Raw genomic sequence first — 16,127 nt, forward strand, 5'->3', positions numbered from 1 at the left:
CCGTGTTCCACTGACACGAGCGACACCTGCACAACCCCCTGTTGCAGTCAGCCTCAGCCGTGTTCGCGGATCCCGTATGGGTGGAATCTCGCGAATCTGAATCGCGTACTCCGTACAGTGCTGATATTAACTGAAGGAGGTGAGAAGAGATACAGCCGATTGACAGTTGGTAGGGCTTAACAATACCGTAGCTACCGGATTATCTAAGGAATTACCTATTCAAGGAATTATCTATTAAGGCAAGAGCAGGTAGGCCTCGGAATAGCAGTACATAATAAAAGAAATCACCAGGGTCTTCCCATGGTTGGCGGTTGCCCTTGCACTGGAGAACCACATTGACCGAAAACCGGAAAGGCATCAAGGCATAAAGATTGCTGATGCCTCAAATAGATCTCATCTGAACAAATCCATCTCCAATCACACGTGATCAGCCCAGAATTGGGATTTGTTCGTGAAAGCTTCGTACTACGACGAGACCGACAACACCAGCGACCAGACAATTCAGATCAATTGGAACCCGGAGCTACTTTGCGCGGTGCTGCCAATATCCGCCTGCGTCCCGTTCATCCACCAACAGAATGCGACTTTCCCAGCCTCTCCATTGATCGTCCTCCATCTCCATTCGAAAACCCCATCCTCACCATGGACAAGGTCGTCGCCAGGACGAAATATGTCATCCGATACGCGAAACGCCGGAATGCCCAAAAGGCCGCGAAGGAGGATTACGTAAAGCTCAAGGAACGATTCAACAACAGCAACGAACTGCGCGTGCGGCTCAACGAAGTGCTTCGTGCCGCAAAGCATGCACAGCGGGAAGACTGGAGGCTCGGCCCCCTCGCGCCTCGTCGAGACGTCGGCGAAGGTCGGACCAAGTACGGCTATCTCGACGCCTTTCTAGCACACGGGGTCCCATTTTCTTATCATGGAGGGGACCGAGCCATTCGTGGTGGGGACCGTGTTGTCGTGCTCGCAGGTCGGGATAAAGGGAAGATCGGAAAGGCGACCGATGTGAACCATAAGAACAGGACGTGCAAAGTGGCCGGACTCAATCAGGTGAGTAGTCAACCCTTCTCTGACGAAGACTATGATGACAGGGACTTCAATGGAACTGACAGATGGCGCAGTTTCAATACTATAGCCCCGAATGGCATCAAAAGGCAACGGGACTCCCAAACCCAGTCGCTACCGCGGAGCTCCCCCTTCGCCTTGACGATGTTCGTCTGGTCTGCAAGCATCCCGAGACCGGTCGTGACGTAATCGTAGAACGTTTGGAGGAGAGAAGAGTCTGGCGGGAAAAACACAACAAACATCAAACCCGATGGTTCATTCCCGGCTGCGAGACACCATACCGAGCGGAAGGGATGGGTGCTCCGAAAGCCACGCCCTCCCGGCCGACCGATCGTGACACCCCCGACGAGCTCGCTGACGAAGAGACGTTCCAGCCGCAGCTCAAATACATGCCGATGCCGGCGTCGGTGATCGACGAGCTGCGTGGGAAATACAGCAAGTTCCGCACGCGGCACGACCGCGAGTGGGTGGAGCAGAAGAAGCGGGCGGCGGCAGAGGAACAGCGGAAGGTGGATCTGGCGGCGCGGAGCGGATTGAGTCCGTTGCAAGAGTATCATCTGATGATGAAGCAGAGGAAGGTGGCGAAGGACCCGCCGGCGCTCAGCGAGGAGATGTGGGCAAGGATTGCACAGGTCATGGCGGCACCGAAGGAAAAGAAGGCAACGGTTGTGCAATCTTTGATTGCGGCGCAAGATACTTCGTCTGTCCAGGACGTACAGACACAGTCCTGAAGCCATTGGGGTTGCCCTGCGTAGTGTTGGCAAATCTATGTACCAATCCTACTTGTATTATATGTAGAATCCTCCCTGTACAGTGAAAGCGAAGGAAGCATTCTTATGATCATCATCGATACCCAGACCGACGTGGTTTCCCTCTGCTCTACCATACGCAGATGCCCACATACTCCGTCCGACTCCCCGGCGTCACCAACTCCATCCACTGCACCAGAAAGCGATCCACCAGCGGCAACAATATCCTCCCACTCAAGCTCAACTTCTTCACCCTCGCGAAACTCTCCACGTAGATCGTCCGCAACGCGTTCGCCTCATTTGCACCTCGATAATCAAAGAACCGCAGCACCGTGGCCGCCAACACCATGACCGTCGCCGTCGCCGGTCCGTTCGTGAGGATCAGGTTCGGATACCGTGGCATCATCTTCCGCGGCCGCGCCCTCGCCGTCGCCTTCATCCGCCACATACCCGGCCCTTTGGGATCCGGCGGCGGCGTGCTCAGCAGCCGCAGACACGCCACCAGGCACCGCAGGCAGGACATCGGCGCCGTCCATAGGCTCTGGTGGATCTTCCGTGCCCGCGGCACCACCACGACGTCCCAGGACCCGTAGTTCGGCCGCTGGTTATTCGTCCCTGGGTCTCGACTCGCCATTCCACCGGGAACACCTCGCGTCTCGCGGCTCGTTGCATCCCGCTCGCACGCACCCGCGAATTCCTCCTCGAACGCCTTCGCTCGCCGCACGCTCACCTCGTCCCCCTCGCTCACCACGTACCGGCGGTGCGTGTACTGGGTGATCCCGGACCCATCGTCGCGGTCGAGGTTCTCAAGCAGCGCCATCATCTCCGCGGTGTGCCCCCCGCTGCCGAGGACGACGAGAAGGTAGGTGTATTGGTTCGCAAGCTGCGGGTTGAAGGTGCCGAGGAGCTTAAGGCGGTGGTAGGGGGTGTTGATGCCTGGGGTGCGGGCTAGGTGGGGGTTAGGGTAGGGGCGCGCTTTTGGGGGTGGGCGTCTCGGGGCGAGGATTTGGAGGAGCCGGAGGGTGACGGCGATGGAGAGGGTGATGAGGAGGAGTAGTGTTAGAACGAGTTTGAGGTGAGCCATCTTATGTGGGGTTCGGAGATATGAAGTTGTGTTGAGGTCTTGAAGAGGAGAAGAGGTTTGGTCAAGCGTTTATATGTAAAGCTGAACTCAACGTCCGTAAGAAACTTTCAAATGTTTGACAGCAACTGCACGGTAAAAGAATGTTTGGCAATATTCCATGCTCTTGTGAAGTTTGGTTCCTTGTCGCCGCAACAACGTGAAATCTAACATATTCCGTTTATTTGAACCTGGACGTGTTGAAACCCATAACATCCAGATACCCTCCTTTTAACATGCTGGATGAGCGAACCGAGGAAATCCTTTATTCAGCTTCCCATCATCCTATATGATGTTCTTATGGTTTCTTGAAATCATGTCATGTTAGGGACCTTTTCAATTTTCATAGATTTGGGGATCTTGTTGGGTGTGAGGGTGTGAGGGTGTGAGGGTGTGAGAGTCGGGAGACTGACAGATCATATACGATATAGATTCTTGCTTCCACAATTTAACGCTAACCACTTCTGGACTATCAGAAGTCAGAAGTCTCCAGTCACCTCTCCTATCTCCAACATGCATGATCTATCAGGAATTCAGTGTTCTGGCCATAGAGAGAAATCACAGCAGCAAGATCCAAATGTAAGACCTACAATGGGGAATTACTAAGCTAACATTACTATATCACCTATTCCCATCTCCTTTCCTCCCGTCGTACATTCTCACAACCCCCGTGAGTCCCATCCCTGATTGTCGTTAATACTCGCTGACCACATGCAATGATGGCGACTTGAGCGGTCCATCTTGCCACTTCCGCCGTACCGTTTCCCTTGACGCCTCTCCCAAATCTTCGACGTAGCACAACATCTGCTCAGTGGGGTATCTTCTCCATCGTCCGTTTGAAATGTAAAATGGCACCTACTTGGCATCCTCCGTTGCATTGGTTTCCGGCTTCTTTGTTGACACAAGTTGCTCGAGATCGATTGTTGCAGGCCGAACAGGAACACACCAATATGGGTACAGGGGCAACCGCAGAATTAAAAACATGAAGAAGAACTGGAACCTCGTCACCCGTCGTGCGGAATGGCGTGGTATCCGGGAACGCTGCGTGCTAGGCGAAAGGTGATATTAACTGTATGAATGTGACACATGTGCATAGCGCTCTCCAAGGAAAGCCCATCTAGGAACGCTTCGGGGGGTATGGGAGGATCAAGTCGTGTTGCTGGAGTCGGAGAACCACTTCGCCATGACGAAAGGGTAGAAAGAAAGGGTATTGTGTCCAAGCCAGATATTCTCCTCCGGAAAAATTCGACGGAAATCCACGGCCTATTACCCATCTGGAAATAGACAATAGCTCGGGAGAAATGGATCAGAAATTTTGCGCAATGCCAGAATTGCCCTGTTGCGGCCAGACGCTAGGATTTTCGATCCTCGTGTTTCTCCGGGCCGACACATCTCTGATCACCGGTTGCTGCCCATTTCCTTCATTTCCCGCACCAGCCATTCCATGGTTATAGGCCACATCGTACGCATTCTGATTGTAGTATCCGTTGTCGTAGTACTGCTGCGAATCGACAGGGATCGGGGCGTCTCCCGACGATTGTTCGGAGCGTTGGCCAGCGCTGTAACTCGACGACGCGTTCGATGGCCCTCGCCGCATGTTGCCGGCATTCGCTGAAGCTGCGGGTCCAGCGCCCAGCGCGCCGATAGTTTCGCCGTCCATGGGGTGTGCTAGCGCGTCGTCTGGGTGTTCATCCATATTTCCTCCAAGAGGTGGAGAACCGGGTGACCGGTAACCGCCTGGTACGCTGCCATTGTCGGAAAGGCCGGTCGCGGCTGCGCCGCCGGAGACGGTGGTCGATGTCTTGCGATGGGAGGCAGTCCCTGCAGTGGTCGTGGTGTTTCCCCAACCGCGGTAGCCCGCTTGATTCTCGCCCATTTCGGACTCCGTGACGCCGCCAACGGCGGGGAGGGTCGGGTCGTTGTTCGGGTTGAAGCCGTATTCTTCAATTTCTTTCCGGCGCGCTTCTTCCGCATTCTTCCGCGCTTTACGTTTCCTCCACAGAAGAATACCGCCAACGACAAGAAGCGCCACAACTACCACGGGGACAACGACCGCAATGGCGGTTTTAGCACCCGCCGAGAGTCCGCTACGGGCAACTACATCACCATCTTTGCCGCCTGGAATGGCTGACGGTGCGGCATTGGATCTTGATGACGAGGGGCCGGTAGCGGTTTCGTCGGGAGTTGGATTGGGGTCAGGAGTACTGGTCAAGGTGACAACGACGGTGGACCCTGGGTCATCGCTGCTTGGCCCGATGATGGATGTGATAACTAACGTTGTTGGAGGGATCGATGTTGGCGCGGGTTCGGATGTAGGGGCGCTGGTCGGTGGTGATGTTGATGAGATGGGCGAGCTTGGGGGATCGGGGGAGAGGGTACTGGAGTCGTTAGGGGGTGGGATATCCGTGACTGAATCCATGGTTGGTTAGCGACAGCATTCGCGACCAAAAAAATCGGACAAAGGGTCTGTATGAAAGACCCTTTGATGCGAGAAGCAACGTACCAGTCGAATTCGAGGCCATTGCGCCTTAATAAAGCACGGGATCCGAACCTTCGGACCAGCGAAGAAGAATGAAGGGACGTGATGTGGACAAAGGGCGCTGGAATGTCGTGAGTCGCGTTGTCCCGAGGATGGAAAACGAAGCGAAAGGTCGCGGTGCGACGGGCTGGAATGGGATTCCTCGATTGTCGACGATGATGGGCGCGAATGAATGATGAAGGATGGAACTTGGATGCGGGGATGGAGTGGATGAGTTGCTGAGTGGTGAGTGGTGAGTGGTGAGTAGAGTAGTGAGTGGTGATTTGGCGGAGAATATGGGAGAGAGGGAAGAAGAAAGGGAGGTTACTGGGTGAATGCGTGAGAGCCAGAGAGGTAGCCAGAGAGCGGAGAGCGAAGGAACGAACAACGGTCGGACTACAAAGAGGCGAATGGATGAGCAGTACGTTATTATTGGACAGGGACGGGGTTTGACGATATTACTAAGGTCCAACAAATGAACCAGCCAACGCCAACACCACAAGTGACCACACTAATCCATAACCATCTCCTCTCGCTACCTTCGACAACAGAAGAGGGAATACGGAACACTGAATATTCGGAATATGCATTACCCATTCACCTACCTAGTTAGGCTACTCGGTTCTGACTAGCACTGCTAATACTGATGCATCATCATCATCCAGTTCCCTACGGACGCTGCCACGGTCTTGAATCTCCCTTTTACTAGAGAAGTACCAGGTATTCACCATGCCAGTTGCTGATTTACGTATGTATTCTCCTGCTACGTCGGTACTATAGCCTACACAGCACCTTTGAAGCAATCAATCTCATCCGCCTAGGCAATGTTCGTAGGAGTCCATTTGTTTCTCACACCGTAATATCCAAAAAAAGATCAGCACATTAACGAGGCTGCCCCGCAACACCCAAAGCCCAGATCTCATGACCAGCGGCATCCAATGCGACAGCCACCCGCACTGCCTCCCAATATGTAATCCCATGTGGACTGGCGATGGTCAGCTCCCGAAAAAAGATCCCCCCCCTCCAATGGCTTCCACCTCTTCGACGTTGCAGCCGCATCCCGTTTATCCGTCCATCCGCATATCCTCCATCCACACCTCCAACCATTCCGTGACGGGGCACCGAAATTGGCGAGGGGAGTTTTGTTGGCTCGCATGACGCGGGATCGATCTCAAATCGTGTCTCTGGTCAGCTGAACGCCTAACCTTGATCGCAACGCGGGATATGTAGCAACAGCATCTATGATCATGTTCTCTAAAGATTGGTAATCCGAGACGGCTCTACAGAGTGCAGACTTAGCGGAATCCATCGGATTGTTATCAAACTGTCAGCGACCGCATACGGCTTACAAGGATTTGCGTATATAACTCCGGGCCGTTTCGCGGATCAACAAGGTGTCAGCCGTCAAAGGTAACGAGCGACAACCGTGGTTCCTCAAATATCGTCCTAGGCCGACTCCATGTTGCCGGTGTACTCCGATCATCCTTGGTTGCAACTCCAAGCGTCTATCACGGTATACAGCGCACTCGGGTTGCCTGTGTTATTAAGCGCTTGAAGTTGGAGCTGATTTTATGTTATGACTACCGCCATGTTTGTGAGCCGGCAGGTGAATACAGATTATAGACCACGATACCAGCTAATAACCTCCTCGACCGTTCTGCTTCGGTATGAGGGTCCATGGAATTATGTGGAGTACACGACCTCCTGAATTCATCCTGATATTCAGCCCTACGGGTCAATCACTGGCAGGGTCCTGTTCCCAACGAGTAGTCAACATATGGGATCAGCTGAAAGCAATGAATCCAAACTCGGACGACATTCCGTGAGTAAAAGGTAACCGGAGACCGCTCGACCCTGGCAGCAATTCATGATTGAATCACCATCGCAAGCTACAATTCACTTGCACATATCAGAAGAGATGGGGAAAAGACCGTTATTTCAATCTATCGACGATGCCATATATCTCAGCTCGACTTCGATTTCCACAGGCGAGGGTCGACGGGGAACGGCTAGAAGTTGCACGAAGCAAAGCTCCTACGTCCTAGTCCTCACCTATGTGTCGTCGTCGGACCGCTATATTGACGATGCGTCATGTAAGCATGGACAAAGAAGCCTTGCTTTCCAAATTCCCTTGTGTAAAATATCCCAACCATACGCCCTTTCCGTCAAAGTAATATTTTTCTAGAATGGTCATAATTCGTTGCACTCAATCATCCGCCTTTGCGACAGATTCGAACGGACTCCAGCAACGCAATTCTTCAGGAAGACTGAATAGAGAGGCGCGGGATCACAATGCGATTGGTCATCGCCTAGTCGAACCACCACTCGACGCCAGCGACCCTTCCATCGCCACTCGGGGCAACGGCCTTGAACAGGCTCGGGCTCAGATCTAAATCGGCGCCCGTGCAGCCGGGGCAGGTATCCACGACCTTGGCCTTGGTCTGTTTTCCCTTGTAGCTGATGGTGATGGTCTTCCCGCACAACGGGTTCGCGTTGGGGTTCGCACCGTTCTTCATCACGCCGAACGCCACCGCGGCGATCATCTCGTCACTCGAGTGCGATTCCCCGCACGAGCCCATGCCGGGGTCGTAGTAGGTGATTTCGCCAGTGTAAGTTTGGCCGCTCGGAGAGGATTGAGGGTCGGACGCCCCGGAAGACGATGACGACGCCGGCGCTGGGTTCTCCAGTTCGGGGGCGACCGGAGAAGGAGCGGGCGGTGCCTCTGTGGTTGTCGGCTTTGGAGGCGCGGGAACGAATTCGGGGGTCGGCACTGGGGCAGGCTTGGTCACCGCGGCCAGCTCGTAGAACTCGCCTCCAGGGTTAGAGGCAGCGTCAACAGATGAGGATGAAGAGGAAGACGAAGACGGAGCGCTCGGCGGCGGGGTGGCCACATCGGGTGCTTGAATGTCGGCGGTGGGTTGCACCCAGATGGTCTTGGTCGAGTACACCGTCTCGATGACCTCGGAGGTCGAAGTCACCACGACCACTTCGCGCTTGTGCTGCTTATGGTTGTGCCTGTGGTGGTGGTGCGAGGGCGCGGCGAGAGCGAGGGCGCTGAGCGCAAGGAGGGAGAGTGTCGCCTTCATCTTGAATTGAAGGGATCCAATACGTAAGATGCGTGTGCTGTGATGGACCGTGGTCAAATGTGGAGTGGGCTGGACGGGTCGAACGTTTGCGCGCGAGTTGTAGCGACTGTCGGTAGGTGATTCGCTTCGTCGGACGGGTACAGGCGGCTAATTGACCTGCAGTTCGAGCGAGGACAGTGATATCGATAAAACGATATGGATGGCAGATTTCACGAGGAAAAGGAGTTCACGACTTGAGAGCAGACCTGTGCTCCGATATCAAGGTAGAGAGTGTGTAGAGATGCTAAATCTCAGGATGATTCTGTCTGAAAAGATTGACAATGCGCTGCCACAAGAAAGGAGTCTGTGGACGAGCGAGATATATGAAGGAAGTGAATGCAAATAAGCGAGAGAGACGTCTAGCCTGTCAGTTAAGGAGAGTAAGGAGTCAACAAAAACGAAGAGCAGCACAGGGAAGATTTAAACAACCAAGGGAGAGTGGACTGGATTGGAGCGAAGGTGAGGTTGAGAACAGGAGAGTGGAAACGAATGTCAATCAATACGGGGCATGCTAGGGGAGCCGGGGGAGTGGAGGGCCGGAGTCGTCAGCGTGGCAGACGGACAGCTCTCACAGCCGTCACAGCAGTGCTGCTGTGGCGCGTGCTCCGACTGAGGTGCTGTGCGCCTGTGCGCCTGTGGGCGGTGGCCCTGTGTGAATTTCATCTTGTTAGTTACTGGCCTAATGCTGGGTAAGGCCGGCTGCTGTGGTGGTCGTGGACTGCGGGCCTGCGAGTCGAGATTAGATTGTGTTTCCTGTCAGCCTGTCTCCAGTCCCCTTCGGTCATCCGGATACCTCCACTGTCATTCCGTCAGGTAACTTAGCCAACGACAATATAAATCCGTTGTGTGTTGTCGGCTTGTCGCCCTGCTGTGTTGGGCCCTCGGTTTCTGCACCAATTCATGTTTCGGGAGGCTTTTCATTCTTTTGGCGTTTGTTGGGCTGGAGAGGGGATTAGTGGAGGCAGTGCGAGGTGCAAGCCAATGGGAGCCAATGGGAGCAATCGACGGACATCCCTGATTTTCTTCTGGGACTGGGCGAACCCGGCGATCAAATTGAATGTCCATGTGGAGTCGAGGATCCGGAGAGGTGCCCAATTTCCCAACAGGAAGTGAAAACGAAAATGCTGAAGCGGCCTGTTGTGATTGTTGTATTTTCCGCTTCCAACCTTGCGCCTCATGAAACAACACACTTGCAAGCGCTGTGCGGATGTCATTTGTTCTTTGCAATTACAGGTCATTCGCGGTAAAGCAACTGGTGATTGTGGTGTCATTTGGGGGTGACACCGATTTGATGTGTTGTGTGTTTTCGAGGCTGCAGGGGCGTGGAGGTTGTTGGGTGAGCGGGTTTCATCGAGGGCAATGATTGGCCAACGGTTTTTCGGCTTTCCAGGCACTCCCGCTGCGACGCCAGGCACCACCCAGCCACCAGGCAGGAAACCGTCTCCCCGGGCGGCGGGCGCCCTCCTCTCTTCTTGGGCGGCTTCATTTCCTTCCATTGTTTCTGTTTCGTGGTTTTGTTCTTCAGCAGGGCATTTAATTACCGTATTAGTTCCTTGCTCCATGTCCGATGCTAGAACGTGACCTTCTCCCACGCCAGATGAGCCATGACGATTGACGAACATGACGGCATTTCCTGACCTCTCTTCACTCGCCAGTCGGCCAACATAGCTATTCAATCGACTTAACCAATGACCAGTCAGCCTGTGTAGAATAATCCTACGGGATAATCGAATCCGTCCATAGCAAGCTGAGCATGGCCCGCCCATCTCCGGCTGCCGTGCCTCTCCACTTAAGGTGTATAATTTTTTCGGTTTTCTAGCTGCAGCACACCAACCAGACGACCGCAACAGGAAATCCTCAACGATGAAAGGATGCGACGCTGGATGGATGTTCGAGACCCGGCTCAGGTGCCATAGTTTCTCGCCGCACTTCGGATATCGTGGTCCTTGGCTGGTGGAAGACTCTGGGCACGGGCTACGTGGCTGGATGCGTGAGAACAAAGGTCGTCTCTGGAGACTGGATGTCGTTGTGGAGCACCGCACGCGGAGTTAACAGAATAACAGTAGAGCGGACATGAAGGATGCAGGTGTTTGATCTCCTGTGCAGGTTTCCTGATCCATTCCCGGATCGCGACGAGCCTTGTTGGATCGTAAGCTAAACGTACATCATGACATGCCGAACAGCCTTCAAGCCCGGAAATCGAATTGTGAGACAGTGGGAGACGTCATTTCCGGCGATGCGGATTGGTTTCTCTCGATTACATGTTACACCACAGATCTGCCTTTCGCATCGACTCATGACTGTTGGGGCTTGACTGTCGACTATTGAGGGACCGGACCGACAGTCCGACAGGTATTGGATTTCTACTCCTTGCACGACACATTCAGTTGCAACAAAACGGCCAGTCCAATCCATAATTAGGAAAAACCGAACCCTTTGTTCGAGCGCATGTAAGATCACGGTTTCGGAGCTTTCCTTGGCTAGACAGCATGGTTAGACAGCATGGTTAGACAGCATGGTTTGAATCACAGCCAGGGAGACTTGGAAGGGGAAATGATGGCATACTTCAGTTGTGCAACCATCATCAGGTGGACAATTTCGCGGCAATCTTCCACCAGAGAAGCGTAGAGTAGGTATGTACGTATGCTTATCATGCAAGAGTCCTTCAATCCTCGTGCTGCGAGAGTTGCTCAAGGTAGGCATGCGTTCTGCCCTACTAGTGGTCCAACCATGCATGACATACGCAATCGTTTCAGATGCAGGTGTCGATCAAATTGTTGATTCGACTGTGAGGCATATCCTTCAATTGCACGCGCATATCAGGATGGCACTCCACAGCCTGCACCTCGAAAACTCCCCACCCGACTCGCATCATGAGGTGATTAGATACACGCATCTTCGCAGGCAGAAAGGGGTCCATTTTTCCAAGCTCTTCCGTGTCACACCTGTCAAATCGTCCCGCTCGACACCTCGACTGATCTCCCCGCATCATACAGTGGGACACCAACACAGCAAGTCACAGCATCCAATAGCGGGGAGATGACTTGCGCATGTCTTATATTCTCGACGAACACTACGTCAATTAGATCTCGACGTCGTGATTCCAGTCCAAATCATAGGTCCTCAAGCGTCACCAGTTCTGGTGATACTAGGAGACGAGCCCTTCGTGATCCCAATAAATGGTGAGCACGAGGCAGCACCTTTGCAGTGGTCCAGGAACATGTTCAAGTGGCTAGCTGACTTGTCGAGACAGACACCGAGTACGGGGCATTCAGATGGTGATATCCTCCTTTCGATAGTGATCCTGTACTATCCGGTAAAGGTATGACGGGGCGTGAGGTCCTCTGTTCATCGTTAGTGTCATTCTCGCGCTAATCATTCCGACGTCGTCCTTACAGGTTGGTGATGTATATGTCCACCAGGTCCGGTGGAACATGATCATACAACGGATTGACCACGTCTACGTTCTCCACAAACTCCCCGTCATCGTAGTTCACGACCTTGCCAGGATCACCGTATTCGATCAGTTCGTCCAAGTCCAATGCATAGACGGGACTAAGCTTGTAGACCCCGCTCAAAACGACGACGGGCGTCTGGTGCATCTTTGCAGCCTTGGTAATGGCGTGAGCCCCCGCAGCTGCGAGGAGTCCACCGTTCGCCAGGACCGAATGTGTCGCCAAAATGACCTTGTTGACCCGGGACATGATGGCGAAAACCGCGGAGTCGGGAATCAGCACGACGGTGATCCCCGCTGCCGTCAATGGGCTGAATCGATCATCAACATCCTCTTCTTCCTCGGCCTGTCCCTGATTCTTCCGACCCGTGACCATCGTCGCTCTCGTGTTCTTGTGGTCATTGGGGAATGACTCGACGTGGAGAACGGTGAACTTCCGCTTCTTCGCCGCCGTCAGCAGAAACTTTTGCACCGTCGTCGACGAGCTATGCGTCAGTATGATTTCGTTCGAGTGGATGTGGTCCAGGGCATAGCTCGCAATCTGGTCGTCGACCTGATCCAGTTCGTCGAGTATCTCGCGAATTCCGTCCAGAACGTCGGCCTTGAAATCATCGGGCACCGGCTTGGGCAAGTCGGTGATCGTCAGGCCTTTCAATTGGTGGATGGGCACGGGCGGATTGTCTCCATGTCGAGGTGACTGGAAACCCCGGGGTGTAGACGCCGGAGAGGGAGTCTCTGGGCGCGAGAAGAGGCCGAAGAGGGAGGTCGCTAGGGGAGCGGCGGTAGAGTACGATGTGTGGGAGGCAGTGAGAACGGGTCGATGGACGGAACTAATCGCTTCGGAGCTGCTCTCGGAGGGATGAGGCGAGGAATCGATCGGATGGCCAGCTCCTGAATGATCGAGTGGACTGGATGTGGAGATGCTCGAAGGCAGACCGGGATGGTGAGAAGGCTCACGAGGCGTTGACAACGGTTGTATGCTCGAGGGAGACTCGCTGATTGGCGACCCTTCCGTGACTTCGTCGCCCTCGATGACTTCCCGGATCAAGGCCAGCACCCGACGCACGATATTGCCCACCGCCATTTCCCGCGGCTGCGCAGTGATGAGTTTCTGCCCGACATGTCGAACGCGGGAGATGAGTATGTCGCTGTCTTTTCCCTTGAATTCGGCGACCACCTGGAGAAGCAATTGGGTGGTTGCGATGGCGCAAGGGCGGGAATTGTGGATTTGACGTCGCTTGAGGAGTCTGGTGACAAAGTCAGTATGGGCCGCTATGAGATTGCGAGGCGTGTGTCCTACGAAATGAGGTGCTCTATTGATGCTTCTACCGGGTCGTTTTTGAGCGACCTAAGGAAGCTGGCCAGGCCCGGAGTCATAGAAACTGTACGGGCTGGCATTTTGGTAGAGATAAGGTATATATCGTGTGGTATCTTGAAGGCGAAAGAGAACCTTTGGGGAGAAAATGTGACAGTGAGTCACTAGTAATAATGGCTCTCCGCGAGCGACTAGGAGGGGTATGCAACAGCTATTGATGTCTGATGATATCAAACTTCATAGCGAGAATCTAGCCTGAAATCTGAAAGCCACTAATTACCTGTACTAACTAGGCATAGAACGGAGTATGAAGTATGAAATTCGACCTTGAAGCGTGGGAACGGGATCGGCATTAAGGATGATTCCGATGGGCGAGGGGAGGGAGTTTGGACTTTTTAGCCGTTGGGGGTTTGGCTTGTGCAGGAATTCCATTGCACGTCATGCGCTGCTCTCTCTTCATCAACCTTACCACTTTACCACTGACCACTTCCTAGTCCTGTAGCCAGCAGTGTGATATCAACCTCCACCTCATCACCCATCTCTCCGCCCTCAAGAATTCCCATCCACGGAGGTGCCCCTTTGCGTCCCGCGCTTTCATCCGTTGCGCATTTGGAAATCCGACCGCGCTTCTGCATCGACTTAATTGAGGGCCTCCCATGTGAATCTCCAGTGTCGCAAGTTGCATCTCGTCTCTGTTCGCTACTACAAGTATGGATCCATCAAGTCCATACTGATTCGCATCGAGTATCCCCTCTACCCACAATCTGGATGCGACTATCCTCGCTCTCTCTTTCTTTCTGCTACCTCTGGTCTTTCGATTGTATATCCCAGCTATATCCGTATCACGCTTACTTTCCCTCATGAGTGGTTGTCGGCATGACCTTTCTGAACCTCCTGTCTGGACTCGATATCTCACCAACCGCACCATTTACCTCGTCACATTCTGCGTCCCAATTCCTGGACACTAGCGCCGGTTCCACCACCGACACCATTATACCCACAGTCTATGAGAAAGAGGAGGATTCACGTACATTGGTCGACGAGAAACCCCGGTCGAGGATGAGCTCCGAGACCGCCGCGTCCGACCGTGGGTCGAGTAAGAGGAGTATCGATGCCGATGAAAAATCCCCACTCCTTGGCGACGGTCCTCCCGATCACATTGAAGGTGTCAATATGGGCAGATCCTGGCACTTTATCCCGAAAACCCTTGCTGCCGCTTTTGTTGGCGCAATCCGGGCAATCCTCTCCGCTGTCATGAGCCCTCTTCGTTACATCGCGGCTTGGTTCTATAACGACCAAGAACGTTTCTCCATTTACTACCCCGCGGTCCAGATATCTCGCCTCCTCTGGCCCAGGCAAAGGAGGCGGAAAACAAGTCCGCAAACGACACGGACGGGCAGTGGGAATACGGATTCCGCAGACGGCGAAAAATCGACATCTACCCGCCAGAAGAAGAGCAGGCGAACGCCTTCCGTAGCATCCAGTTCGACCGCAGTCGCGTCCGACTCGGAGGCGGATTCCGGAACCTCGCGGCAAAAGCCGAGGAAAGAAGAGATCCCATCCAAATCCGTGCGAGCAAAGGGCCCGATCCGAGCGAGCGATGACATAACTCCGTCCCGGCGCTCGATACGGATAAAGCTATACAACGAAGACGTCGAGAAGCAACGAAAAGAGCGACGAACGGGCTCCTCCGGTGCCCAATCCAAGGACTCCTCGGACCCGGTCGCCGCCGCCGCCGCGTCATTAAAATCTCCGACGAGCCCTCCCTCGGCCACGTCGTCGAAAATCACCCGATATCCACGCGCTCCCGTTCCGCCTCGACCCCTCATCCCTAAGCGGCAGCCGTCCTATTCCATCGAAAATAAAGTAGAGTTCGGCAAACATCAGAAAACGTTGATCATTGACTTAGACGAAACTCTAATACATAGCGTGGCCAAAGGGGGACGGTATACCACGGGGCATATGGTGGAGGTTAAGATTTCCCAGTCTATTGGCGCGAATGGAGTGACCATCGGGCCCCAAGTGCCTATTCTGTATTATGTTCACAAGCGACCATATTGCGACGAGTTTCTGAGAAAGGTATGTGTGGCTAAAGTCCAGCCTCGTGGGTTTATTACAATTGCTGACCGCTGTTGGACTTCCAGGTCTGCAAGTGGTACAACCTGATCGTGTTCACCGCGTCCGTCCAGGAGTATGCGGATCCCGTGATCGATTGGCTGGAGTTGGAGCGGAAGTACTTCATCCGACGGCTCTATCGACAGCATTGTACGTTCAGAAACGGCGCCTACATTAAGGACCTCAGCCATGTTGAGCCCGACCTGAGCAAAGCAATGATCATCGATAACAGTCCGATCAGCTACGTGTTCCATGAAGGTATGATTTGCAATGCAGCTCAGGTGACATAGTTCAGCGCTAAGAACATTACATAGACAACGCAATACCGATTGAAGGTTGGATCAACGACCCCACTGACAATGACCTGCTGCACTTAATCCCACTGTTGGAAGGATTGCAGTACGCAACGGATGTGAGAGCACTACTATCGTTACGTATGGGACAGCCGCAAATGGCATGACGATTGCATATACTTTGCAGTGGAAATGACGGTCAATCATCGGCCTATCCATATGGCTACATTCACTTACACGCACGCAAATGAAGATACCCAATTCGATTCGGAAACGCTCGGTCATTTGATGTAGGATAAGATGTGCTTGTTTTAGGGTTTCTATCTAAAGGATCTGCTAGTGTCTCGTAAGAAGGGTCAGTATCAACCAC

The 16,127-nt window shown here is 53.6% G+C and overlaps 7 protein-coding genes across 7 annotated transcripts; 2 read left to right on the forward strand and 5 right to left on the reverse strand.

Moving 5' to 3' along the window:
* The first annotated feature begins 298 nt into the window (after positions 1-298).
* Positions 299-1,899, forward strand: P152DRAFT_456801 (uncharacterized protein). Its single transcript, XM_033679088.1, has 2 exons — positions 299-1,053; positions 1,125-1,899. Exons 1-2 carry the CDS (start codon positions 643-645, stop codon positions 1,797-1,799), a joined length of 1,086 nt encoding a protein of 361 aa, XP_033536162.1. The 5' UTR covers positions 299-642; the 3' UTR covers positions 1,800-1,899.
* On the reverse strand, positions 1,874-3,365 carry P152DRAFT_277418 (Alg14-domain-containing protein). Its single transcript, XM_033674898.1, has one exon. The coding sequence runs from the start codon at positions 2,899-2,901 to the stop codon at positions 1,948-1,950; it is 954 nt and encodes a 317-aa protein (XP_033536163.1). The 5' UTR covers positions 2,902-3,365; the 3' UTR covers positions 1,874-1,947.
* Positions 3,366-4,243: 878 nt separating this feature from the next.
* Positions 4,244-5,548, reverse strand: P152DRAFT_512872 (uncharacterized protein; the record flags this gene model as incomplete). Its single annotated transcript, XM_033682774.1, has 1 exon — positions 4,244-5,548. The coding sequence occupies exon 1, from the start codon at positions 5,354-5,356 to the stop codon at positions 4,244-4,246; it is 1,113 nt and encodes a 370-aa protein (XP_033536164.1). The 5' UTR covers positions 5,357-5,548.
* Positions 5,549-7,764: 2,216 nt separating this feature from the next.
* P152DRAFT_370653 (uncharacterized protein) lies at positions 7,765-8,067 on the reverse strand (the record flags this gene model as incomplete). The annotated part of the gene is made up of 1 exon (XM_033675506.1): positions 7,765-8,067. A coding segment is annotated over one exon (303 nt), but the record flags the coding sequence as incomplete, so codon positions are not given.
* A 1,318-nt stretch (positions 8,068-9,385) lies between these two features.
* On the reverse strand, positions 9,386-10,738 carry P152DRAFT_277338 (uncharacterized protein). Its single transcript, XM_033674897.1, has one exon. It carries the CDS (start codon positions 10,344-10,346, stop codon positions 9,498-9,500), a length of 849 nt encoding a protein of 282 aa, XP_033536166.1. The 5' UTR covers positions 10,347-10,738; the 3' UTR covers positions 9,386-9,497.
* A 1,113-nt stretch (positions 10,739-11,851) lies between these two features.
* P152DRAFT_465358 (nagb/rpia/CoA transferase-like protein) lies at positions 11,852-13,888 on the reverse strand (the record flags this gene model as incomplete). Its single annotated transcript, XM_033680628.1, has 4 exons — positions 11,852-11,924; positions 11,977-13,281; positions 13,335-13,425; positions 13,885-13,888. 4 exons carry the CDS (start codon positions 13,886-13,888, stop codon positions 11,852-11,854), a joined length of 1,473 nt encoding a protein of 490 aa, XP_033536167.1.
* A 1,423-nt stretch (positions 13,889-15,311) lies between these two features.
* P152DRAFT_392540 (uncharacterized protein) lies at positions 15,312-15,924 on the forward strand (the record flags this gene model as incomplete). Its single annotated transcript, XM_033676153.1, has 3 exons — positions 15,312-15,428; positions 15,494-15,722; positions 15,779-15,924. 3 exons carry the CDS (start codon positions 15,312-15,314, stop codon positions 15,922-15,924), a joined length of 492 nt encoding a protein of 163 aa, XP_033536168.1.
* Between the last annotated feature and the right edge of the window lie 203 nt (positions 15,925-16,127).

This window comes from Eremomyces bilateralis, assembly GCF_010015585.1.
Source record: "Eremomyces bilateralis CBS 781.70 unplaced genomic scaffold P152scaffold_5, whole genome shotgun sequence".
NCBI lineage: Eukaryota > Fungi > Ascomycota > Dothideomycetes > Eremomycetales > Eremomycetaceae > Eremomyces > Eremomyces bilateralis.

Excerpts from the sequence above, each read along its gene's own strand:
- P152DRAFT_456801 (XM_033679088.1), top strand. The coding sequence starts at position 643 with ATGGACAAGGTCGTCGCCAGGACGAAATATGTCATCCGATACGCGAAA. Across the intron at positions 1,054-1,124 it reads AAGTGGCCGGACTCAATCAG|TTTCAATACTATAGCCCCGA; the intron begins GTGAGTAGTCAA and ends CAGATGGCGCAG.
- P152DRAFT_277338 (XM_033674897.1), bottom strand. The coding sequence starts at position 10,346 with ATGGGCGGGCCATGCTCAGCTTGCTATGGACGGATTCGATTATCCCGT.
- P152DRAFT_277418 (XM_033674898.1), bottom strand. The coding sequence starts at position 2,901 with ATGGCTCACCTCAAACTCGTTCTAACACTACTCCTCCTCATCACCCTC.